Source organism: Eulemur rufifrons, chromosome 27 (assembly GCF_041146395.1).
Source record: "Eulemur rufifrons isolate Redbay chromosome 27, OSU_ERuf_1, whole genome shotgun sequence".
NCBI lineage: Eukaryota > Metazoa > Chordata > Mammalia > Primates > Lemuridae > Eulemur > Eulemur rufifrons.
Genome location: NC_091009.1, coordinates 30,696,027 through 30,718,046, shown reverse-complemented (window position 1 = coordinate 30,718,046; position 22,020 = coordinate 30,696,027). Strand labels below are relative to the sequence as shown.

The following is a 22,020-nucleotide window of genomic DNA, read 5'->3' as shown; positions in this document are numbered from 1 at the left end:
GAGTTCTGTGTTTGTCATTTGTGCATGTCCACTCCCTCCCTGTCACTGTGAAGGCCCGGCCTCCCCTGCAGCAGGGCCCGGTGCCTCTTGTCAGGGCGCCTGGCCATGCCCAGGGCCTGCCCGTCAGCTTGGAGGCTCTGGGCCCTGGAATCCCCACTTCACCTCCCTGCACGGTTCTCTTCCTTCCCCTTCCCCTGGCACCAGCCTCACCCCTTTTCCTTTTGTGAGAGAGCCAGGGCTGAATGGGGCTCCCCCCGCCCCCGCCCAGGTGAAATCCACCCCTTGCCCCCCCTCCCCCCCTCGCTGAGCTGCAGCTGGGCTGCGTTGTTCTGGGCAGGATGTGGGGGCGGGTGGGGGGCGCAGGCCCCCTCCTCCCCGGGGGAGAACAATGAGGCCGCTCAGGGTGGTGGGGTGGAGGGAGTGGGTGGGGTGGGGGGCATGGAGCGACATCAGAGCCGCCGAGGCGCGGCCCCCGGAGGGACAGCTGAGTGATGAGGCCTGAGTCACATGCCCCGTGTGCTCCTTGAACTCCCGCTCCCGTTCCTGTCGAGACACATCCAGAAATGCGCAGGGTAAATATTTAGAGGTAATCGTTTTTTGCGGCACCTCGCGCCTTCCTGCCTCGCTGAGGATGAGCCGGGCCTGGGACTTGGGGGAGGAACCCGGTGAGACCCGGGTTCTGCAGCCTGGGCTTCCGCCCGGCTTTGCCCTGGGTCTTCACGGCCCCAACTCGAGGCTGGAGGAGCCTGAAAACAGCCTGGGGACAAACCCTGACTTGAAACCGTCAGGATCTGGCTTTGTTGTCTCCCTTACCTGCCGCAAAGGCCGTCAGCGCACCAGCTGCAGCTTCGGTTTCCACGTGCGACCCGGGAGGCCCTGTGGACGAGCAGCAGCTCCGAGTTCAGCGTGCCAGTTCCTTGGCTCTGCCCCGCACGGAATGTCTTCCCTCCTCCGAGGCCGTGGAGTGCGGAGCCCGGGCTCTATCAGAGATAAAACGTTTGAGACTAAACAGTCTTTTTATAGCTGGGAACCGGGCTCCCGAGCACGGCTTTCCCCGCGGTTCCCAGCCCGCCCCCCTGAGCACATGCACAAAGCGCACGGGACCCTTGGGGGAAATGGAGACACTGAGGTTTGGGGGCAAAAGTGCATTTCTGGGGAGGACGCTGTGAGAAGGCCTGGGGTGGTGCCCAGCAATGTGGGGGTCTGGTCTGGGCCCACCTCTGCCCATGCCCCGGAGAAGCAGCTGTTAGGAGTTTGACACAGGATGGAACCCAGTGTGTCAGGCATGCACACGCACGGCCACACATGCTGCTCACCTGAGCACCAACTGGGAAGAAACTGCTAACCCAGGGCGAGACCCACCCGCCCCCAGGACGCTGAGGGAAAGGTGGAAGGGAGAAAGCAAATATTTATTGCGTATGCACTATTTATTAGGCAGCCTGGAACATTAACTCACTTAATTCTTACAAGGACTCTACTAGTTGGGTGGTATTTACTTCATTTTTATTAGATGAGGAAACCAAGGGTCATAGTGGTTAAGAGCCCGAGCTCTGATAGGTAACCACGGAGGAGAGATTTGACTCCTCAGCTCAGTGCTCGTTTCTGTTTTGTTTTCTCGAATGTAAAATGGAGATAACGGTGGAAACTCATTTGGGGCTGTGAGAATGAAGGAGGGTTGCTTGGATGCAGGTTAGCCAGGGTCTGACACAGAGCGGCCTCCAGGAAATGTCAGGGTAATTACCGTGATTGTTTTGTGCGCGGGGCATCTTAGAGGACGGGGACACTGAGTCTACCCTCGGGGTCTCCCAGATAACATGGGAGGCTTAGGAAGATCCAGGCTGTGTATCCACACAGAGTCTTCATCCCAGCACTCAGGAGTGAAGGCATCTTCTGGGATGTGCCAGGCGGTCGCGTCCTCCAGCTGGAGAGAGGGAGAAGGGGACTCAGGGAGGGGAGCAAACAGGAAGGAGCCTGGCAGAGACCTCAGCGGGCAGCGAAAGGCCACCGGCTTAATAAAAGGATGACCCCCCGCCCCTCCAATGGCCGGCCCAGGGACGATCACACAAGTGCATGAACATGTATGAGCTTGTGCCACAGACTGGAGTGGCAGTGATCTCTGGGCCTCAGTTTCCCCACTGGTAAAAAGAATGGATGCGGTATTGTTTGTATTCAGTGACCCCTCCCTGCCTCCTCTGAGAGTCTATGAATTTTTCTGTAGCTACTCCCTTCACAGGGAGGCCAGTTTCCGTCACAGTCCTACTCACAGCCAGTGCCAGGGGAGACCCGCAAGGGAAGGGTGGAAGGCAGACGGGAAAATGGGAGACCTCACAGACATAACACGCAAATGGCCCCAGGAGGCCCGACTCCCAGCTCAGTTCTCACTCGCAGAGAGAATGCAGCCGCGGTGGTCCAGCCAGCTGTGGAGTTGGGATGGCAAGGTGGCGTCCTGTGGGCGCTGGACAGCAAGGGGTGGCGCAGATGGGCAGCTCACGGGCCCTTTCCCGTTTTCTCTCCACGCAGAGACCTCAGCATGAACAACCTCACGGAGCTTCAGCCCGGCCTCTTCCACCACCTGCGCTTCCTGGAGGAGCTGTGAGTAGATGCTTGAGGGCTGGGAGGTGAAGCTTTGGTTACCTCTAACAGCTGTAGCAACCAGGGCTCCCCGGGAGGTGGGGTGGGGAGAAAAAAAGGAGCTCAGGAAGCTCAGGCTGTTCTTGATAGCAGGTGCTCTTCAGCTGCTGCCTGGCCCAGGTGTGAATCCCAGGGTAGCAGCGCTGGCCACACGGCGTAGAAGTCCAAGATCGAGCCTTCGTGCCTCCCTGAAGCCAGCTGCTCTTGGCAGCTTTCCCTCCTAATGTGAATAGTCACACCTCTCCCTGCGATGACCTGCTCTCATCCCCTGCGTCCAGCCACCAGCCCCTCCCCCAGTCCTGGTGGCTCTTCTGAGATGTCTCTCACCTCCACCCCTTGTTCTCTGTTCCCACTGCTACTGCCCTAGATGTCCCCCGCATCTGGGGACTGAACCAGCCTCCTAACTGACAACCTCCTACCTCTGTCCTAAATTCCCCTGCACACCTTCAGGGTGCATCTCACCTGCTCAGGAGCCTTCTGTGGTGCCCCCAGCCTGAAGGATCCACTCCTTAGACCTTCCCTTACAATGCCCACTTCCTCCATAAAGTCCTCCCTGGTTAATCCCTGCCTGCAGTCACGCTCGAGCCTCAGTCCTTAAGCCTGGCCTTAAACACTAGTGGTGTTTAATCACTCGTGAATAAATCATCCCCTGGGCTAAGTGCCTGGCTCGCCTGCTCTGGGAAGCCAGGTCACTCTGTCCCCATCCTTACTTTCAGCACCTTCCGGCCCCGTTTATTCTTACTTTCACACGGGATAGACGCTTGGGGCTCTAAAAAGTTTTGCTTGAACTGCATAAACTGAGCTCTTGGACCTGAAGACATTCACAATTACACCTTGACCCTGGCCCCACGGCTCCCCCGACAGACCCCCTCATCTCGACCCTAGACAGTGCTCCTGAAGGGCGCAGTGGACCTGCCCCTGCTGGAGTTAGGGCCCCAGGGCCACGGCTGGGTTCTCCAGACCAAGTGCTTGCTGAGCCCCCGGGGGTGGAAGGCTCAAGGTGCTGTGGGAGAAGCAAGATAAAACACCTGCCGCTGCCCGCAGGGAGCTCGCAGGTGCGGCTGGAGAGCTGTTGCCAGCGAGGCGGCAGGGCGGTGGGACGGCTGTTGGCGTGGGCAGCCAGCAGGGAGAGGTCAGCGTGGGCCTGGCTAGCAGGCATGGAAGTCTTCCTGGAGGAGGAATGTTAAGCCAGTTTTCAAAGGACGTGGACAGAGTAAGAGGCAGCAGAGTAGCCTTCCAGGTGGAGGTGACACAGGTAGGTGGGAACGCTAAGCAAGAAAGGCCAAGGAGCTTGGGCAGGTGAGCTGTGGGATACCCCCTGAGAACTTAAGGCTCACTTTCCATCCTCCACTCCCCAGAGGGTGGACCCGTTGTAGAGGCCCCACCTAAAGGACCCTTCTCCTCTGGCAAATGCCCACCCACAGAATCCAAGCTGGGAGACCGCTAATGTCATGATGCCTTTCCATACCGTTTTGTTTTTTTAATATCAAACATCAAATAAAGAGACTTTTATTATAATTACGTTAAAACGTAGCTTCTGAGGTGTATCAGCACAATGTCTACATCTGCAGGATTCTCGGTAGCAATCAGTACACATCGCAGTGGCCCCGGGGACTTTGGAGATCAGCAGTGTCTTCTGAATCATTCACAGTTAACCTCTGCTCAGTCAGGTGTCAGCGCTAAGTAAATTGCGTTTCACTGACTCCTTTTAGAATTGGTGATCAGCCCATGGCAAACACGGAAACGCTTAATTAGACCAGAATGTTGGACTAATCCTATCACCCCGTTTCCTAACCCTCCCGGATTAGTGGGGGTTAGCTGTGTGGCTCAGGGCCTGGGGACACGGACACGCCCCCTGTACTCACCCCTCCACAGGTGACACTGTACCGTGCAGCCCAGCAGTCAGGGGCAGGCTGTGGGTGTCTGGGTTAGCAGGGGAGAGGATGTGGCCGTGGGGAGGGGGCGTGAGCCTGGGAGTCGGTAGAGTTGGGTAGGAACCCGGTGCCCTACCGCTGCCCGGCTCTGTGGCCCCTACGGCAAGTGAGTGACTTCTCCCAGCCTTCATTGCCTCTTCTGAAATTTGGGAATACTGATAGCACCTTACAGGGTTATTGTGGGAATTGAGATGATGCATGTAGGGTATTGAACACATTGTGCATCTCAGTAAATGTCAGTAATAACCACCGCCCCCCCCCCCCATATCCCAAGGCGCTAAATGATGGAGGTCACCCTCTCCTTGGGTGACCTGCCAGCTTCACCGGCCCTTGTCTCTGATTTCCAGGCGTCTCTCTGGGAACCACCTCTCACACATCCCGGGACAAGCGTTCTCTGGTCTCTACAGCCTGAAAATCCTGTAAGTATGAGATTTTACCGCCTCATTTGACACAGAGCGGCGACATTGGGAATTGTGAGCAAATCTAAGTTTTGTAACCTGAGTCTTGGGTTACGACTGACTTGCTGATCATGTCCTTATCTTCAGTTTTAATTTCAATGGTTATTTCCATTTCTTTGCTTTCCTTGTCAGCAACCATCTGCATGATTTGTAGAGAAACATTTAATTGTCCCTGTGCATGTGGCAGCCCTGTAGGGACGGGAAGCGCCCTTTTTCTTTCCTGTAATGTGTGCGGTGACTGTCAGCACAGGTCTCTGTGGGGCTGAGCTTCGTTACAGACCCACAGGGCTCTCCCCGAGACCCCTGGCCCGGGAGAGGGACGGGGCTGTTTCCGGAGAGGAGGGATCCACGTGGGTTTCCTTCGGCCGTTCTTCCGCTCCAGGCCCAACCCTAGTCTCTGCCTGCAGGTTTCCATTCTCACTGTAGACACATCTACCTCTCCGGTCTTCAAGCCGCTTCCTCCCAGCCCCTTTAACCTCCCCTCTGAAGCAAAAGGAAAGTGAGAGCTGGAGAGGACCTTCTCTTATTTCACATGGCCCATTTCAGAGAAGGGAAGCCTGAGGCACCATCTCCTACCCCAATCCGTGACTCCCCTTGTCCCAGCTAAGCCTGGCTTCCCCAAGGGCTCCTCACGTTCTGATGATGCGTGAGGGCAAAAGGAGCAGGGGGGACGAGGATGCACAGGTAGGAGAAGTTCCCAGGCTGCATCACCACAGGGTCTGTTTTGGGAAGAAAATGAGGATCTTAGTGGCTGATCCTGGAGGAATAGAATGAGCATTGGGGGCTTCCCTAAGCTGGTGAGCCGTTCCCAGCTCTGTTAGTCCCTCAGCCCTGACTTGACTTGCAGGTCTTCTTTGTACAGTTGAGCAGGTTGTTTACTACACCAGAGCATCTGGTTAGGAGAGTGAGAAGGGGCTGAAACCTACCCAGGAAAAGATACCCTTTAAAAATTTACTCAGAGTTGCTTATGGGCTGCTGGCGGTCCTGCCCTGTGGCCTTTGAGCTTCAGGCTTCCAGCCAGCCAACAGCCCACACCTAAGCACTCTGTCCTTTTGCCATGTGGTTGATCTCTGGCACCTCTGGCCCTCGGCCTTTCTCCATCGGACTCCCAGGGCTTGCCGGTCTCTGGCCTTCCTCACTCTCTGCTCTGCCCTTGGGTGTCTCTGGTCTCTGTCCCCAGCTTCAGCCTCCTTGTCTCCCCCTCCTCCTCCAGGTGTGTCTCGCCTTGCTCTCCCTCTCCGTGCCCCTCTGTCCCCTGCCTCTCAGTTCTCCTTCCTGCCTCCTCTCTCCGCCTGGCCCCCCATAAACACTGCTGCCCTGGGGGGCGGGGGAGGTTTCTGAGCCAGACTCGCGGTGCAGGCGGCCTGCTTGGTGGCGTGTCTGTGCCCAGTGGCAGGCTCAGACCTGCAGCCCAGATTAGAGAGCAGGGCTCTGTTTGCTGGGCCTTCAGAAGATGTGAGACTCACGTCCCGTTCCTAAGTCTCCGGCTTAGAGATGAGCCTCCTCTTTCTTCTTTGCCCGCATTAGGCAATAAATCAAAGCCTTGGAGAAACCACAGGCCTCCCGCCTCCCTTCTGCAAACGGCGCCCTTGGCTCAGCGGGTAGGGAGAGGCTGCGGCGGGAGCCAGCTTGGCCACACCGTCCACTCACCGCTCTGCCACTGAGCCCCCTGTGGCCCCGTCCTCGGAGACCACTCGGTCCCCAAGGCCTTCCTGTAGGCCCTTTGCCTGCAGAGCGTCTCTGCTTTGGGGGTGGGCTGGGTGGTCCTGGGGAACTATCCTCTCACGCGCTTCAAAGCAGAGGATGCCACCTGCATGCTGGGCACACGTCCCGACGTCTGACGCCAGCTCCCCTCGTCGCGGGGACCTCCCATTGCTTGTTTGTCAGATCCACAAGAAAACCAGAGCCCTGTAGCCCACTATCAGCTTAATCCCCTCTTTTTGTACCCGGAGAAGGTCGTCTTAGCTGCTCCCCAAGTCTTCTGTGTGTCGGGGACTCTTATCTGAGCTGCATCTTCCTTCTCTGAGGCCTGGCTGTCCCTGTGGGACACTCTGCCTCCCTCCTTCCCTCCTGGAGGCAAAGGATTTAAATACAGGGGATTCTCTTCTGATCCCCCCCTAAGTCGCCACGGCAGCAGCCCTCCCTTGTGTCCTTCCCACCCGCCCCACGCCTGACGGGGGCATTGCTCTTACGCGCTCTTCTTCCGCTGCTGCGGGGGTCTCCGGGTGTGCAACCCCGCAGCCTCTGGCCAGGCTCCCAGCCAGAGAGGCAGCCCCTGCAGGGAACCTCCAGCCCCTGCCGGCGTCTGTCCTGCGGAGCGGTGAAGGCCCAGGTGCCAGACTCACATCCCGGCTCCCGCTGGAGCTGAAAGGGGATGTCCTAAGGGAAGCCACCGTCTCTGCTGGCTCAGGCGTTGTGAGAATAAGGAGCGACGGCCTGGGAATGAGACCAGGAACAGCAAGGGAAAGGGGTCAGTGCCAAGGCCGCCTGCCATGCTGACCTCCAGCTGGGTGGGTGTCAATTCCGTAAAAGAAAGGGGTCTCTGATGACCGACTGTGTGGCATGGGAGGGGCTGTCTGGGCAGACACTGAGTTCCCCGACACCGGGAGGAAAACTAAGTGCCCTGTGAAGAGGCTACAGCATCTATGCTGGGGAGAGGGACAATCAGAAGCCTTAAAGGTCTTTCTAGATCTCTCTGTCTGGGATTTGACAGAGGAAAAGGTGGGGGATCTTAGGAGGTGATGCTGGTGGAGATGCACTGAGGTGCTCCTTAGGGCCGAGACAGACGTGTCCTCCCGGGCCGAGAAGAGGCGCGAGCGGCCACACCCGCTGCTTCCTCTACGCCGTTTCTCCTGCATCCTGCTCTGAGCACCCTGCGGCGTCCGCGTGAGAGTCCAGGCAGCCCCCAGAGATCGGACGTTGCAAACTGCCCGCCTTTAGATGACAGAAGTCAGGGTGGCAGGGACGGTAGGAGCACCAGGCGGGGCAGAGGGGGCAATGTCCTGGACCACTGGATGTTACAACTGGGTGAAGTTTTTGCGTCTTGTGGCAGCCTCTTCCTTTGAAAGATGCGGGACTCGAGGTCCAGAGAGGCGAAGTGACTGACTTCATTCATCTAGTAAGGAAAGCTGAGATCGGATATTAATGATAATAATCAATAGCATCAGCAAATGTGCTGTTGAGCACTTCCCACGTGTAGGCGCTGCTGTGAGTGCTTGCAGGGGCGACTTTATTCGAAACGCATAATCAGCACGTGAGGTCAGTACCACTGTCCCCAGTGTACAGATGAGGAAACTGAGGCCCGTGGGGCTGCAGTAGCTTGCCTGTCATCACACAGTGGGTAAGGGGGTGGGCTAGGATGCGGGTCCTGGGCTGTCTGACTTCAGAGCCTGCGAGTGTGGCCACTACCCTTCAAGGATGCCTGAGAGACCTCGGTTTAGATTCCAGCCCTGAAGCCAAACCCTGTAATTGGAAGGTCCCTCCGGCCCGTGTGGAGGCTGGATCGGAGGGGCCGGTGGAGGCCAAGAGGCTTGCGGAGCACAGAGCACGCACGGAACGGGGCCAGCCCTCCAGCTGCTCAGAGCCTGGGCTCCGCCCCTCCCCTCAGCCCCCTCCCCACCAGTCTCAGGGGTCCCCAAAGTCTGTCTTCGTTCTTCTCCCCTCCTCAGCTTTGCCTCCACGAGGGGCTCCTCTCAGACTGTCCCCCACAGTGAGCACAGCATTCTTTCGTTCTTGTGGTGCTGTGTCTGGGTTCGTGTTTGGGATGCTCGTGTACCCATATGAGGAGTTTAAGAGAGACGATAGGTGTGGCTCTGACAGGACAGTCACGTAGGAGGCATCAACAACTACTCAGGCTCATCGTCTGACCCTCTGCTCTTCTGGCCCTTACTGCACCCCACCGTCCTGACAGGTGCTGTGTGGGGGAGCGGTTAAGTGTCCAGACGCCAGATCCAAACTGTCTGGGCTCAAAACCCAGCTCTGTCACGTATCAGCTGTGGGACTTTGAAATGAGTGTGATAATAGTCCCTGTCTGCTGGGAGGATACATTTGAGCTCTTAGATGTAAAGTCCCAAGACCAGGGCCTGGCACCTTAGCCGTCGCTGTTATTGAACTTAAAGGTCAGGAGATGAGCTGCTTTTCCCAAAGTGTGGTGTCACCCGGGTGATCTTGGGCAAGATGCCTGTCCTGTTTGAGCCTTGGCTTCCCCTCTGAAAGGTGGTTGACAATACTCGGTAAAGGGGGACTGGGTCCCAGAGGGCGGGAGGGAGGGCTGGCTGACTCTGCCTGGGGCAGCCGCAGCTGCCTGCCTTCCTGCTCCCCCAGCTGGTCCCTGAGCCCCTCCCCCCCCCCCTCCCCTCCTCCTCCTCCTCCTCCTCCTCCTCCTTCTCCTCCTTGCTTCTGGGTCTGGAGGCCTGGGGGTGAAGAGCGGTTCAGACGGCAACTGCTGCCCAAGGGCTCCCCCCATGTCTCTACCCACTTCCTCCCTTGGGACCAGTCACGCAGGGCCCTGTGCCTCAGGGGACTCCCTGCACTTTGCCGTGCCTTCCTCAACATTTTCTAAGGCCCTGAGCTCAGCAGCGCCACCCGGAGAGGCACCCTGACCCCCACCTCTCCCCGTCTGTGTGTCCTCTGACCTCTACCTGCACATGGGTGTCCAGGTGTCCCGAGGGCTCCAGGGCTCCTGCTGTGGGGTTGCCCTGGGCTGCTGCGGCCTGGGCGGGTTCCAGGGCAGCCAGGTGGGTGGGTCAGTTCCCCCCCCCCCCCCGCCCCGGCTGGCGGTCACTTCTTTGTGGGAGGTGTGGGATGGGCCAGCAGAATGGTGCTCATGCACCGACCTTGGGTGCTTCGAGTTGTTTTTATAGACAAAGACTCCAGAAAACCGTATCTACCCCAGGGGCAGCCTCACTCCCATCCGTATCCTCCCCCTCCGCAAAGAAACCTGTAGCCTCTCAGCCGAGTAGATGGGGAAACTGAGGCCTGGGGGAAAAGCCTACATTTCCCCGTATCCTTCCTGACCAAACTTCAACAGAATCCCAAGTATCCTGACATGTGGCCCTCACTGCCCACCCCCCCCACCGACGTCTTCTTTCCTTCCTACCTCATCCTGGGCACCCCCTGGGATGCCCACCAGCCCCGTGTGCAGCCCATCACGGTCCACAGCCTGAGTCCCCACCAGCAAGGTGGGGAGGCGGGACCAGGACTCCCTCAGGGGCAAGAGGGAGGGTCCGGCCTGGGCAGGGGGTTCGAGGGAGGAGCCCGCCCCCTGCAGCCCACGAGCCACGTGGGTCCTCAAAGCCCTTTCTCTCCCCCGCAGGATGCTGCAGAACAACCGGCTGGGAGGAGTCCCCGCAGAGGCGCTGTGGGAGCTGCCAAGCCTGCAGTCTCTGTGAGTCACGAGCGGGCCGGTCTCGGGAGTCACGGGCTTCCTGGGGCCTGAGTCACAGCCCGGGGCCCTGCCTCGGCTTCCCCGCCACTCCACGTTCCAGACAGCGTGCCGCTCCTGGCTTTGGTTTCTCCAGGGTTTTGGTTGTCGTCAGTGTGTGTATGTGTACACTCGTGTGTGTATTTTGGGGAAGGATGGCTCCGAGGCCCCCTGCAGGACTGTGGGAATGGGACCTCCCTAGGTGGGGCCACCAGGGCAGCTGTCCTGGGGCGACTGGCGTTCTGCCATTGGAGCCTGGGCTTGGGGGTGGAGGCTGCCGCCCCAAAGAAGCATCAGGAAGGGGCTGTCTCCCCACCTCGCCTGCTCTTCCCCTGGGGCTTTGTTGCGGGAGGGAAGGAGGCTCGGCTCAGACTCGGCTCATTTCCCTACGGGGGTAGGACTGCGGCGGGGGGAGTCAGGGCCACCCAGGACAGATCCGTCCCTCCAGGGGCCCTGTAGTTCCCTTCTTGCCCAGCAGGGGCATCGTGGACGCGAGACCAAGCCCGAGGGCGGAAGCGGCAGCAGGTGCTCTGGGGTGATGTAGCCCAGCCCCCCTGCGATCCCCGGGCCAGGTGCTGAGTTACACTCACGCAGTGCACAGCCCAGGGCCTGGAACACAGTAGGTGCCTCATACTGTGCCTGATAGACCCAACTGCATTTTCAGGTTTATCTACATTTGCTGAGAGAGTGAACAGTTATTTTGGGAGAAGTCAAAGTTAGGGGATGGTACTGAGGCATGGCATTTAGCTAGTGGGGGAAACTGAGGCAGAGTGGGCATGCAGTGTTTCAGGAGAAAGGGCTCTGGTATCCTCGGGCTTTGGCCCTGCCCAGTGTGTGGCTGTGGAGGTCAGACAACTCTAAACCGTCCTGACTCTCCCTGGGTGGAAGGAGGAAGGAGGAGGCAAAGACGGCTGTCCTCCCGCTGACTGACGCTTGGGCCCCGTGCCACCACAGGCGAGCCGGCTGTGCCACACCCGCCCCTGGTCAGGGCTTTGCTTCCCTGTTCCTGCCCTGGGCATTCTCTGCCCTCCTGCTCCTGTGTCTGTACCCAATGCTCCCAGCTGCCCGAATGGCCCGGGTAGAGGAACCTGCCTCCCCTCCTCCTCCCACCTTTCTGCCTCCTTCCTGGGGAGCGGTGGGCGTCTGGCCCCAGCCCCTCCTCTCCTCCCATCCAGCCTCACCACCGGACAGGGCCAGGCCACCGTGTGCCCCAGAGACCAAGGTCAGAAGGTCAGAAGGTCAAAGGCCAGGAAAGCCTGTGCTTCTCCCCATCCGCAGGGGCGGAGTAAACGTTTGCTTAGGGTACTGGCAAAGCGGGGACAGCCAAAATTAAGGGAGGAAAATTCAACATTTTGGCCAAAATGTCAAAGAGCACTGCATGGGGGCAAAATTGGACTTTCACTGGACTTCTTCACACTTTTGAGGTTAAGTCTGAGTTTTTGTTTTTCAATTGTGAACCACATCTCTTGAGTTCTTTAGGGCTTCTAAAGATCTTGTTTTCAGACTAGGCGTGGAGCTTTTGGGTGATACAGGCAGTTTCCCCTGCACTTGATGCGTGGTGAGGCTGTCGTGATATTGTCCGTCTAACCAGTCATCAATCTTTTCCTTTTATCAATACGTTTGAGGCTTTGCTGGGAGGGGCAGAACCTGAGTTGAGTCTTACAGGATTAGTAAGTGTCAGTCAGGGGGAGAGGCAGGGAAGGACATCCCAGGCAGAGGGAACAGCATGTGCAAAGGCACAAAGATAAGAGGGAACTGAGTGAACGCTAGAGAATTCGCCAGGAGGCAAATTTGAACTGTGTGTATGTGTTGGGAGACGGGTGGGAAGGGCAGTGGTGGAGAAAGATCTGAAATTAGAAGTGGTAATGGACTTTGCTAAGGAGTCGGACTTCTCCTTACAACAGCGAGGCACCACAGAAGGACTCGTAGCAGGAGAGCAATTCAACAGCTTTGTATCTTTGCAACAGCACTTTGGCAGCAGTAATGGAGGACAGCCGGGAGGTGGGGAAGCCAGCGAAGAGGCTCCGAAACCAAGGGAGCATGACAGTGGCAGAAGGAGACGGGGCAGTGGTGAAAGGAGAAGGTGACAGACTCTAGAGACATCAAGAAGCCATGTCAGCGGAGCCCGGGGCCGATTGTGCTCAAATCCCAGCTCTGTCCCTTATTCACTTCCTGCCTGTAGGACTCTGGGCAGGTTACTCCACTTCTGCACTTCTGATTCCTTATCAGCAGAATGAAGGTGGTAACAGTATCTATGTACCGCAACAGGATAGAATAAAATGAGTTAATACGCACGGAAGACTTAGAACAGCACCTGTTGTTGCTGCTGCTACACTTATTATCCCTACAGTAGGACTGACTAGAGGTGGGTGTTGATGGAGAGAAGTTGACACCCAGTCCTCTGGCTTTGACATTGGGGTGCGCAGTCACCGAGAGCCTGGCATGTGTAAGCGCTTATTAAGAACATGATGAATGAGTAGTAAATGAATAGTGAACTCCAAGGGTGAGCACTGTGGGAGAGGTGCAGGGAAAAGGGACACACTGAGGTCCCTCTGGGACATGTTGAATTTGAGGTGCCTGCAGGTGGGGTGACCAAGCACCCTGGAGAAAGAGGAAGGTCGGTCGTTCTACCTGTCGCCATCTGTGTGTGTGTGTGGGGGGAGGAGGTCCGTAACCCGACTGGGTGATTCTGTGTTAGGTGTTATGTTCTCACCACCTCAGCTCCTAAGGTGAGGTGCTTCCCTGCCTTATTTGGGTCCCCCCATCTTAGATAGTGACAGTAAAACCAGGCCCAAGTGGTTAAGCTGAAAGGAGAGGGTGGGAGCAAAGGACAACTTTTTGAGCAGCCCTGCTGCCCTGCCGAGCCAGCACGGCATGAGATGTTTACATACGTTATCTGATTTCTTCCTCACAGACCCCTCTCCGGTCACTGCCGTTTCTGTTGTAAGATGAAGCAATAGAGGCAGACAAGTTCAGGGGCTCTTCCTAGGTCAGAGGGGTAAGGCAGGCCTCCTCCCCAGTTGTTGGGCTCCAAAGGTTACAAGGAAGCCACCCTTTGATGGCCATTGGGTGACCGTCCCTGCTTCCCCAGGAGTAGCAAATAGAAATGTCCTTCCTGTTGGAAGTCAGTGGATCGGGGAGGTATACAGAGGACACATCCCCTGCCTGTGCTCCTCCTGGGGTGATGTGTCCTCCCCAGAGCTGGCCAAGCCCACCTAGGGGCTCGGGTCCCTAGAGAAAGCTCTTCCCCACCTCTACAAGGGAGGGTCCCTGCACAAACTCCATACACCTTCCTGAGGTGTCAGGGAAGGTTCGGTTCTGTGGTCCACTTTCTACCAGCTAGAACCAGAGAGAGGGACGGTCAGAGGTGGGTTTGGGTGAGCTGGGAGTGGGGCTGGGGTAGAGGGTGGGGCCAGCCAGGCAGTCCAGGCCCCAAGTACCCAGCTAGACATGGCGCACAAGCTGTTTGGCTTGGCACCTGGCTTGGCAGCACCCAGCTCCACAACACCCCCTCCCTGGATGTACTTGCTTCCTCCCCGACCAGTGTGGGAGGGGGAGGGTGGCCATGCCAGACATGTCACGCCAGGCTTGAGCCAAGGCCAAGAGAAACCACGGGAAGCCAGCGGAGCCTGGGGGGAAAATAGAAACTGGGTGGGGGTGAGGCAGGGCCAGGGGGAGGGCACACGGCGGAGCAGAACGCCAGCTCAGGGGGAGTGGGGACCGTGCTAGGCTGGAGCCCAGGAGCTCCAGGAGCTCCGGCGCGCTGGTCTTGGGAGAAGAGGTGGAAGAGCAGGATGGCAGGGAGAAAGGGGAGAAAACAGACAAACAGCCCAACCCTGGACCCCCCAGGGGGGACGTGCATAATCCCAAAGGACCGCCACACGAAACCGGCCAGCAGTGTGCAGAGCTGGGGAAATTAATCCAGAGCAGTGCCAGACTCCAAATGGAAACCCAAGTTAGAACCGCCACAGCCTTCCCAGCCCACGCCGGCCAATCCAGAACACACCGGCTGCGGCTGCGGAGGGGCCAGAGGTGGAGGAGCTGGGTGGACAGACATGTTCGGGTGTGCGTGTGGCCTGGGAGGGCAGCTGGGCTCGGGTGACGTGGGAAGGGAGGAGTGGCTCCCACTCAGCACACTGCAATATGCTAAGCGTGTTTCTATGTCTCACTGAATCCCGAAGGCCCCAGGAGGTAGAGTCTATTATTCCCATTTTATAGATGAGCCAACTAAAGCCCAGAAAAGTCACACAAATTGCCTGAGGTCAAACAGCTAGAATGTAGCAGAGCTGGGATTTTAGTTTCGCTCTCATTGCAAAGTACCAGGTTCGTAACCTCTATCCTTTAGTGCCTCCCCTAAGCTACAGCTTTTAGGGTCCAGAGACTCAGGTTCAGATCCTGGCTCTGTCACTCACTAGCCACAAGGCCACGGGCAAGCCACCTCCCTCTCTGAGTCTGAGGTTCTCCATCTCTAAAATGGGAAGGTCAAAGGGGACGACTGGCATATAGGTGTCCCAAGAGGATGTCACGCCATAGGGACACAGGAACTTGTTAATGGGTTATTGCCTCTCCTCTGGGACTGTGCGCTTGCTCTCTCTGGGCCTCAGTTTCTCTTTCTGTGCACTGGAGAGCATCCTTTTTGAACCCTTCCCGTCTCTGGGGAATGCTGTGAGGGGGATGAGGAGGAAAGACCTGAGCTTCTCCAGGAGAAACGGTGAACCATTCCGGCCAGTGCGAGAGGTGTATTAAGAGGACAGGTGTCAGCGGTGTTCCCAGGGAGAGCCAAAAGCAAGGGACCCCTGAGCAGGCCCCCCTCAGTCCATACCTCTGACCCTCTTCTTAGGGATTATTGTACCCCCAGGCTAATGCCCACGGCCAGACTAATAATAACCGACACTTAGGTGGCACTTTCCATGTGCGAGTCCCTTACATTTATTGTCTCACATAATCCTCACAACACTCGTGGGATGGTTGCTGCCAGTAGTCTCATCGTCCCCATTTTATAGATGAGCAAACTGAGGCCCAGAGCCATAAAGTGACTCGTAGCAGAGCCAGGGTCAAAACTGAGGTGGCCTGGCCCGGAGTCCACGCATACAACTGTGGGGCTGGGTTGAGGATTCTGAGGGGGCTGGGTGAGATGACCTGGGGAATGGCCCACGAGCAAGGCTTGGGAACCGTGGTATTTCTACAGCACCTGCTCCCAGAGCTGGCCTTGGGCTGTGAGCGCTGCTGGGGCTGCCCAGGGACCCTGGATCGCCCAGTTTCTGCCCTTATCCTGGGAGTTCTAGGATTAAGTGGAGCGTGGGCTGGGGGGACAGTGCTGGGTGCTGGGGGAGCCGGGGCTGCTGAGACTGGCATCAGCATTGAGCCCTGGAGACCCCTGGCCTCGATCAGAATCCCAGACTCCATGAGAGAGGGCAGGGGGCTGGCTGAGCCTCATGAGCATCGCCTTGTATAGAGTGTCGAGACTTTCTAGGAGCTTTTGACCAGAAACAGCTCTTCTGTTTTCCCCCTGGGAGGAGTAGCTTGCGCACTCACAGACAGACCTGCAGCGGGGTGCAGAGGGGTGCTGGCGCCAGGGTGGAGCTGAGTAGGGTCTTCCCGTGGTGAGCGTGGAGGAGCCCGACCATGACTTACCCCACCGCACAGCCTCCTGGAGACAGATCTTCAAGAGATCCCCGTGGGAGGCCTGGGTGATTCCAAGAGAAGGAGCCAGTTGTGACGGGTTTGGGAGTCCCCCAAGGAGGCGTTCTCTCGACCTCCTGGGCACCGGGGGAAGGAGGACATCACGGGGGAAAGAGGATGTTCCTTTGTGGGGAGGGGCTGAAGGTGGCGAGGATGCTGACGCAGCTGTGGGTAGAGCCCAGAGAGCAGCAGTTCTCAAAGTGAGATTCCTGGGAACCGGTAGGAACGCACGTTCTCAGCCTCACCCCAGACCTACTGGGTCAAAACCTCTGGGCCATGGGACCAGCAATCTGTGCTCTAAAAAGCCCTCCGGGTGACTCCGACACACACTGAAGGTTCGAATGAAAGGGATGTAGCATTAGTTTCCTAGCACTTGCCGTAACAGAGTACCACAAACGGGGTTGCGTAAAACTACAGAAATTTATTGGCTCCCAGTTCTGGAGTTGGGAAGCCCCAGATCAAGGTGTCAGCAGGGCCACACTCCCCCTGAAGGTGCTAGCGGGGGGTCCCTCCTTGCCTCTGCCTCTGTTGGCTGGGGCGTGCCTCGTGGCTCCGTCGCTCCAGTCTCCCTTCGTCTCTCACAAGGACACTTACCACTGGATTTAGGCCCACCTGGATAATCCTCATGAGCTCACCTCGAGATCCTTGACTTCATCACATTTGCAAAGACCCTTTTTCCAAATAAGGTCCCATTTACAGCTTCCGGGAGTTAGGACATGTACTTATCTTTTTGGGGCCACCGTCAGTGCACTACAAGGGGTGAGACGAATAGCAGAGGGGGAAGTGAGCCTGGATCCGGTGGGGCAGTGCTTGGGGGTGAAAGGCTGAGAGGTGAGTCAGGAGGAGGAAAACAGGAGGGTTAGAGCAGGCAGTGGCCCGAGAGCCAGCCGGGCCCACAGCGAGGGCGTCTGGCAGAGGCAGGCCCAGAGCCGGCAGGAGAAGGAAGCAACAAGGCCTGAGTCTGGGCTGCTCCGATCCAGGCCCTTCCCGAAGTTCCCCAATCTGCCATGGAAAAGCCCCCCGGTCTGCCTCCGAGCTGCGCAGGTGATCTGGGGAAAGCTGTTGGCATCGCCCCTTCTGCCAGCCAGAGAGGGCCCCGCGGCCCAGCTTGCTGTGGGGCCCAGCGAGGGGTCCCTGGGGATGCACGAGGTGGCAGATGGCCTCCCTGGCATGGCTATTTTGGGCTCCATGATTATATGCTACTGTATTTGGATCTTCCCAAGGTTCCGGGAGTTGATTACTACATGTGTCTGGGGCGGAGGCTGCTCTGAGGTGGGCGGGTAGGCGGGTGGGCAGGCAGCCCCCTGCAGCCCGGGAGGGGCTGAGCATGGGTAATTTGGCTCCTGAGACATACTAGGAGAGTGTCCATGGTGGGCTGGGCCCCGGGACCCGGCGGTGACTCTTTCAGCCGTAAATGCTGGTCTGGGACAGAGGTGGCCCAGGCTGGGCCACCCAGGAGCAGCGTGGTGCCTCGGTCCCGCAGGAAACACGGTGGCTCAGACTTGTGGGTCTCCTCAGCTGTCCTGCTGGCCCAGCTGGCTGCTGTGCTGGGGGCCTTCTTGGGCCAGAATGTTCCTCTCTGACTGGGCCGCTCCTGTCCTCGGAGCCCCACAGAGCTCCAGCAGGCCGGCCCCAGAGAGGCAGGAGCACCCAGGGTGCCGGGAACTGCTAGCTCAGGTCTGGTTCAGGTGCAGGTGAGCCCCAGGCAGAGCCAAGAGGTGCGGCTATTCCTCTCCCACCAGGAGGGGACAGCAGCAAGGTGTCCCCCGACTCTCCTTGCTCCCACATGGATGCCCCTTCCTGAGCAGACGGCGCTAGTGCAGAGCCCCGGCCTGGTCCCAGGTCGGTCTGGAGGGAAGAGGAGACCCAAGCACTTGGTTTCTCCTTCCCTCCCTCTCTCCCTCCCTCCTTCCCTCCTTCCATCCATCCATCTGTTTGTTTGCTCTTTTAAGCTTTGCTGAGCGCTTGCGACACCTGGCACGGAAGATGCTGAGGGGAGTGGTGAAATGAGGGCCCTCTCTGTCAGCAGCGCACGCTGGGGCTGTCGGACACACGCAGACCCCATCTTCACCCTCCCCTCCCATGCTCCGTGGACGTGAGCTGCTGCGACAGAAAAGTCAGTGCCAGGGAACATGATACGGAAATTGCATATAAAAGCTAAAAGAGAGTTGACAAACATGATGAGAACCAGGCGAAGCCCCCTATGTGTAGCAAGAGTCACGCTGGTAGTTAACGTCTGGGCAGAGCTTACTGTGCTACTAAGCTCCGGGCTGATGCCTGGCGGACACCATCTCACTGATTCCTTGCAGTGAGTCTCTGCGGGAGGTACTCTATGATCCCATTTTACAGATGGGGAAATGAAGGTTTAGGGAGTTGATCACTTGGTAGGTAGGTCGTCTGGATTCCAAGCTCATGTGTTGACTCTGGACTGTGCAGACGGGCGTCTGCCTCACAATGCTGGGGGGCGGTTACAGAGTGCAGATTCCCAGGCCCCTTCTCAGACCGCCTGAATTGGAATCTGGAAGGCTGGGGCCCAGGAATCCGGATTTTGAAACAACCCTCCCCGGTGGTTCTGTTGCAGAGCCAGGTTTGGGAACCACTGCTGCGGTCCTTGCTACCCAAAGTGCCCTTCATGGACCAGGAACTTCAGCATCACTCGGGAGCAAGTTAGACGTGCAGAATCTCAAGCTCCAGTCCAGACCTACTGACTCAGAATCTGCATCTTAACAAGACCCAGCCCGCCATCCCCCAGCTGATTAGCATGTGATTTAAATTCGAGAATCACTGTTCTTTTGTCCCGGAGCTGCTGGGACACTCTGCCCTGTCTCCCACCCTCAGTACAGATGGGCAGCAATCATTATCAGCTGTTCACAGGCCTGTCCCCTAGGCCCAAGGGCTTTCTACAGGAAGTCCTCGACCCTTAGAACCCCTCTAGATACCTCTACAGTCACCTGTATGCATGGGATGTCTCAGATAAGGTTTAGAGTGGTTTGGTTGCAGACCTGTCTGGAGGCAGTGAAAGGTACCAGACGGCCTCGTGAGTTGGAAACATAAAGGTTAGACTTTGGGAAGAACTTCCCAGATATCTATACCACAGGAAGAGGAAAAGGCTGGAGTACCTTCTCGTGGAAGGACTTAGAGAAATGCTCTCCTCACTGGCCTGGCAGGAGGAAGCGTGTGACCATCTCACTCGGATTCACTCCTGACACTTTCTGGGAGCCTACGACATCTTTCAGCATTCTGTCCCACTGAAGCCTTAGAGCAGCCCAGAGAGGAGGTGAGAGCAGGCTCAGGGGTCAAGTGGGGAGAGTGGAGACAGCGTCCCGTCCGTGTGCCTACGGCAGCCCTCCGCTGGCCGCACCCCTGCAGCCGGCGCCCACCCTCCCCCTTCCCCAGCCCCATCCTGACGGGAGAAGAGTCAGGGGCTGGGAAAGTGTGGTCCTTTTCAAGAGAGTGTGAGTAATTTTCCATCTGTTTATGAGCCTCTGGAGCCCAGGTGGCTGCCAGCCACTCGCTGGCGTGTGGAAATCCACACCCCAACAGGAAGAGGCAGCGAGCGCACGGGGCTCCCGCCTGCAGCCGCAGAGGCTGCGTGGGTGCAGGCTGCCCCCCTGGGACCACCGGCCTTAGAGCACCGCAGCTGGAAGGAGCCCTGGGGGTCGCTGGCCCAGCTGCCTCTTTCACAGGTGAGGAAACCAAGCAGCAGAGAGAGGGAGTGACTTCCTAGTGTCTCGCAGCAGCCAGCCAGAACCAGGGCCAGGCCTGCAGATGCTTTTTTGCTCTGAAAGGGGATGATCTATTTATGAGCCTCTGTGACCACTTCAACCAGATGGCTCTAAGATCAGTTGTTCTGGAATGTGACCCCATCCGGAGGACTCTCGCCAAAGTGGCTTCTCTCCCCTCACCAGCCCTAACACCTGTTTTGGGACTTGCAGCCGACTCCCTCCCCCGCCCTCCCACAAACAGCTCAGCAGGCCAGGGCGGTGGGGAGGGAGGGCCCGAGGCGCTTGGGGGGACGCGCTGCTGTGGGGTGGCAGCCGTGGGAAGGATGCCGTGCCTCGAAGGGCCCGGGGCAGCCCCCTGAGAGGCCGTGGCTGCTGTCCCCTCGCGAAGCAGTCTCTTCCCTGAAGACAAAGGGCAGGTTTGGCTCTCTCCACCCTCCCCATGTTTCCTAGAGGAAATTCGCTCCTTCTCCAGAGGGTGTCCCACCTTTACTGTCCAGTGAGTGGGGGTGCGGCATCTTTCCGGGGCTGAGGCCACGGAGGTCCATCAGCAGAGGTGACCGTGGCCCCACCCACTCCTGGGAGCCCAGGCCCCACAGCTGGGGAAAGAGAAGGAAAGAAGGCAGGAGACAGAGGGAAGGAAAGAGAAGAACCTTTCTTAGCATCTCCCACGTGGCAGATGCCAGGTGCCTTCCGCAGGCTGAGCTTCATTCCGCAGCAGGGCCACCAGCGCCGCTCACCCGGGCTCTGCACCGGCCCCACCCCGCCGCCTTCTCCCTCTCCTCCCCTTCTCAGTCCACACCGCCTGCCTCCTCCTCCTCACCTCCAGCCCTTCTTGGGCCCATCAGAAAGGCTCTTACCCTTGCGGTGAGGCGCTCTCCAGCCCTTATCTTCTCTGACCTCATGGCAGCGTGTGACAGTGTTGACCACTCTCTCCTTGAAGTCCTGGGAGAACTCACTCTCTGGTTCTGTCCTCAGTCTCCTCCGCAGGCTCCTCTTCCCCGCCCATCCTATAAATGGCAGAAGTCTCTGGGGACTCTGCCCTTGTCTCTGGGCTCCACCTGCTCCTCAGTTTCCCCCAGGGCAGTTTCTCGCCTGCCCATGGACTCAGGCACCACCTGCCCGCCGATGGCTACAAGCCTGCATGTCCGGCTACCGTGGGACAGCGAACTGCCTGTCGGAATCTCCACTTGCACCACCCGAAGGGGCCTCAGACTGAACGTGTCCCAGAGGAACCCCATCATCTTCCCCGCATGTTCCTTCTCCACTTTCTGTTTCAAGAAATAACACCACGCGTTTAGTTCCCTAATTGGGATGAGATGTGGGTGTCATCCTTGACTCTCTCACTACTTCTACAGCCCCCCGATCAGGTCCCGGTGACTGTCTGTCTGATCGCTCTGGTGTGAGTCCTCTTCCCTTCGCTTCTGCCCGCCATCGTCCCCGCCTGGGTGGCTGTAGCAGCCTCCTTGCAGGTCCCCCTGCTTCCATTCTGAACTGACCCACATGGCGGCCAGATGGATCTTAAAACACAAATCCGATCATGTCACTTTCCTGCTTGAAATCCCCAGTCGGCTCCCAATTGCCCCAAGACAAAGCCCAAACTCCTTGGCTAAAGTCACAAGACACCCCACGGTCTGGCTCCTGCCCATCCCTCACCCCTGCCCCTCCCGCTCGGCTGCAGCCGGACCAGGTGACTCGCGGTTCTCCTGACCCTGCAGTTCTGTCTTCCTGCTCTCTGCTGTTCCTCTGCCTGGAGGACTTGCTCCTGTGTCTCCTGCTCACGCTTTAGGTCTTAGCTTGAATGTCTCACCCTGCGGTCCCGCTGTTCCCCTCTGACCTCACTGTGTTTCCCTCTGGACTCAGAGTTCCATGAGGGAGACCACGTGTGTTTTTTTTTTTAACTCATGATTCCCCGCAGCCAGTACGTGGCAGGTACCGAGTGATCTTTGTTTATGATTGTAAATATTAATGAATGAGGAGACAGGCCCAGAGAGGTTAAGTAATCGGCTCAGTAACACACAATCCGTAAGAACTAGAGCTTGAGTTTAAACTCAGGTACGTCTGGTTCCTGGGTCCATGCTCTTTCTGCCACAACCTACTGCCTCGCGCCTTCATCTGGACCCTTCCCCAGAACACCCCACAAGTTCTGAGAGGGGGACTCGGGGAGGAAG

The 22,020-nt window shown here is 58.0% G+C and overlaps 1 protein-coding gene across 1 annotated transcript in view; it reads left to right on the top strand.

Annotated features, from left to right (window-relative positions):
- The window catches only part of LGR6 (leucine rich repeat containing G protein-coupled receptor 6), a 112,175-nt gene that overhangs the window by 25,170 nt on the left and 64,985 nt on the right, over nt 1–22,020 (top strand). The window contains exons 2-4 of the mRNA XM_069459534.1: nt 2,521–2,592; nt 4,913–4,984; nt 10,338–10,409. Coding sequence (XP_069315635.1) covers nt 2,521–2,592; nt 4,913–4,984; nt 10,338–10,409 — 216 coding nt within the window. The remainder of the gene's footprint in view (nt 1–2,520; nt 2,593–4,912; nt 4,985–10,337; nt 10,410–22,020) is intronic.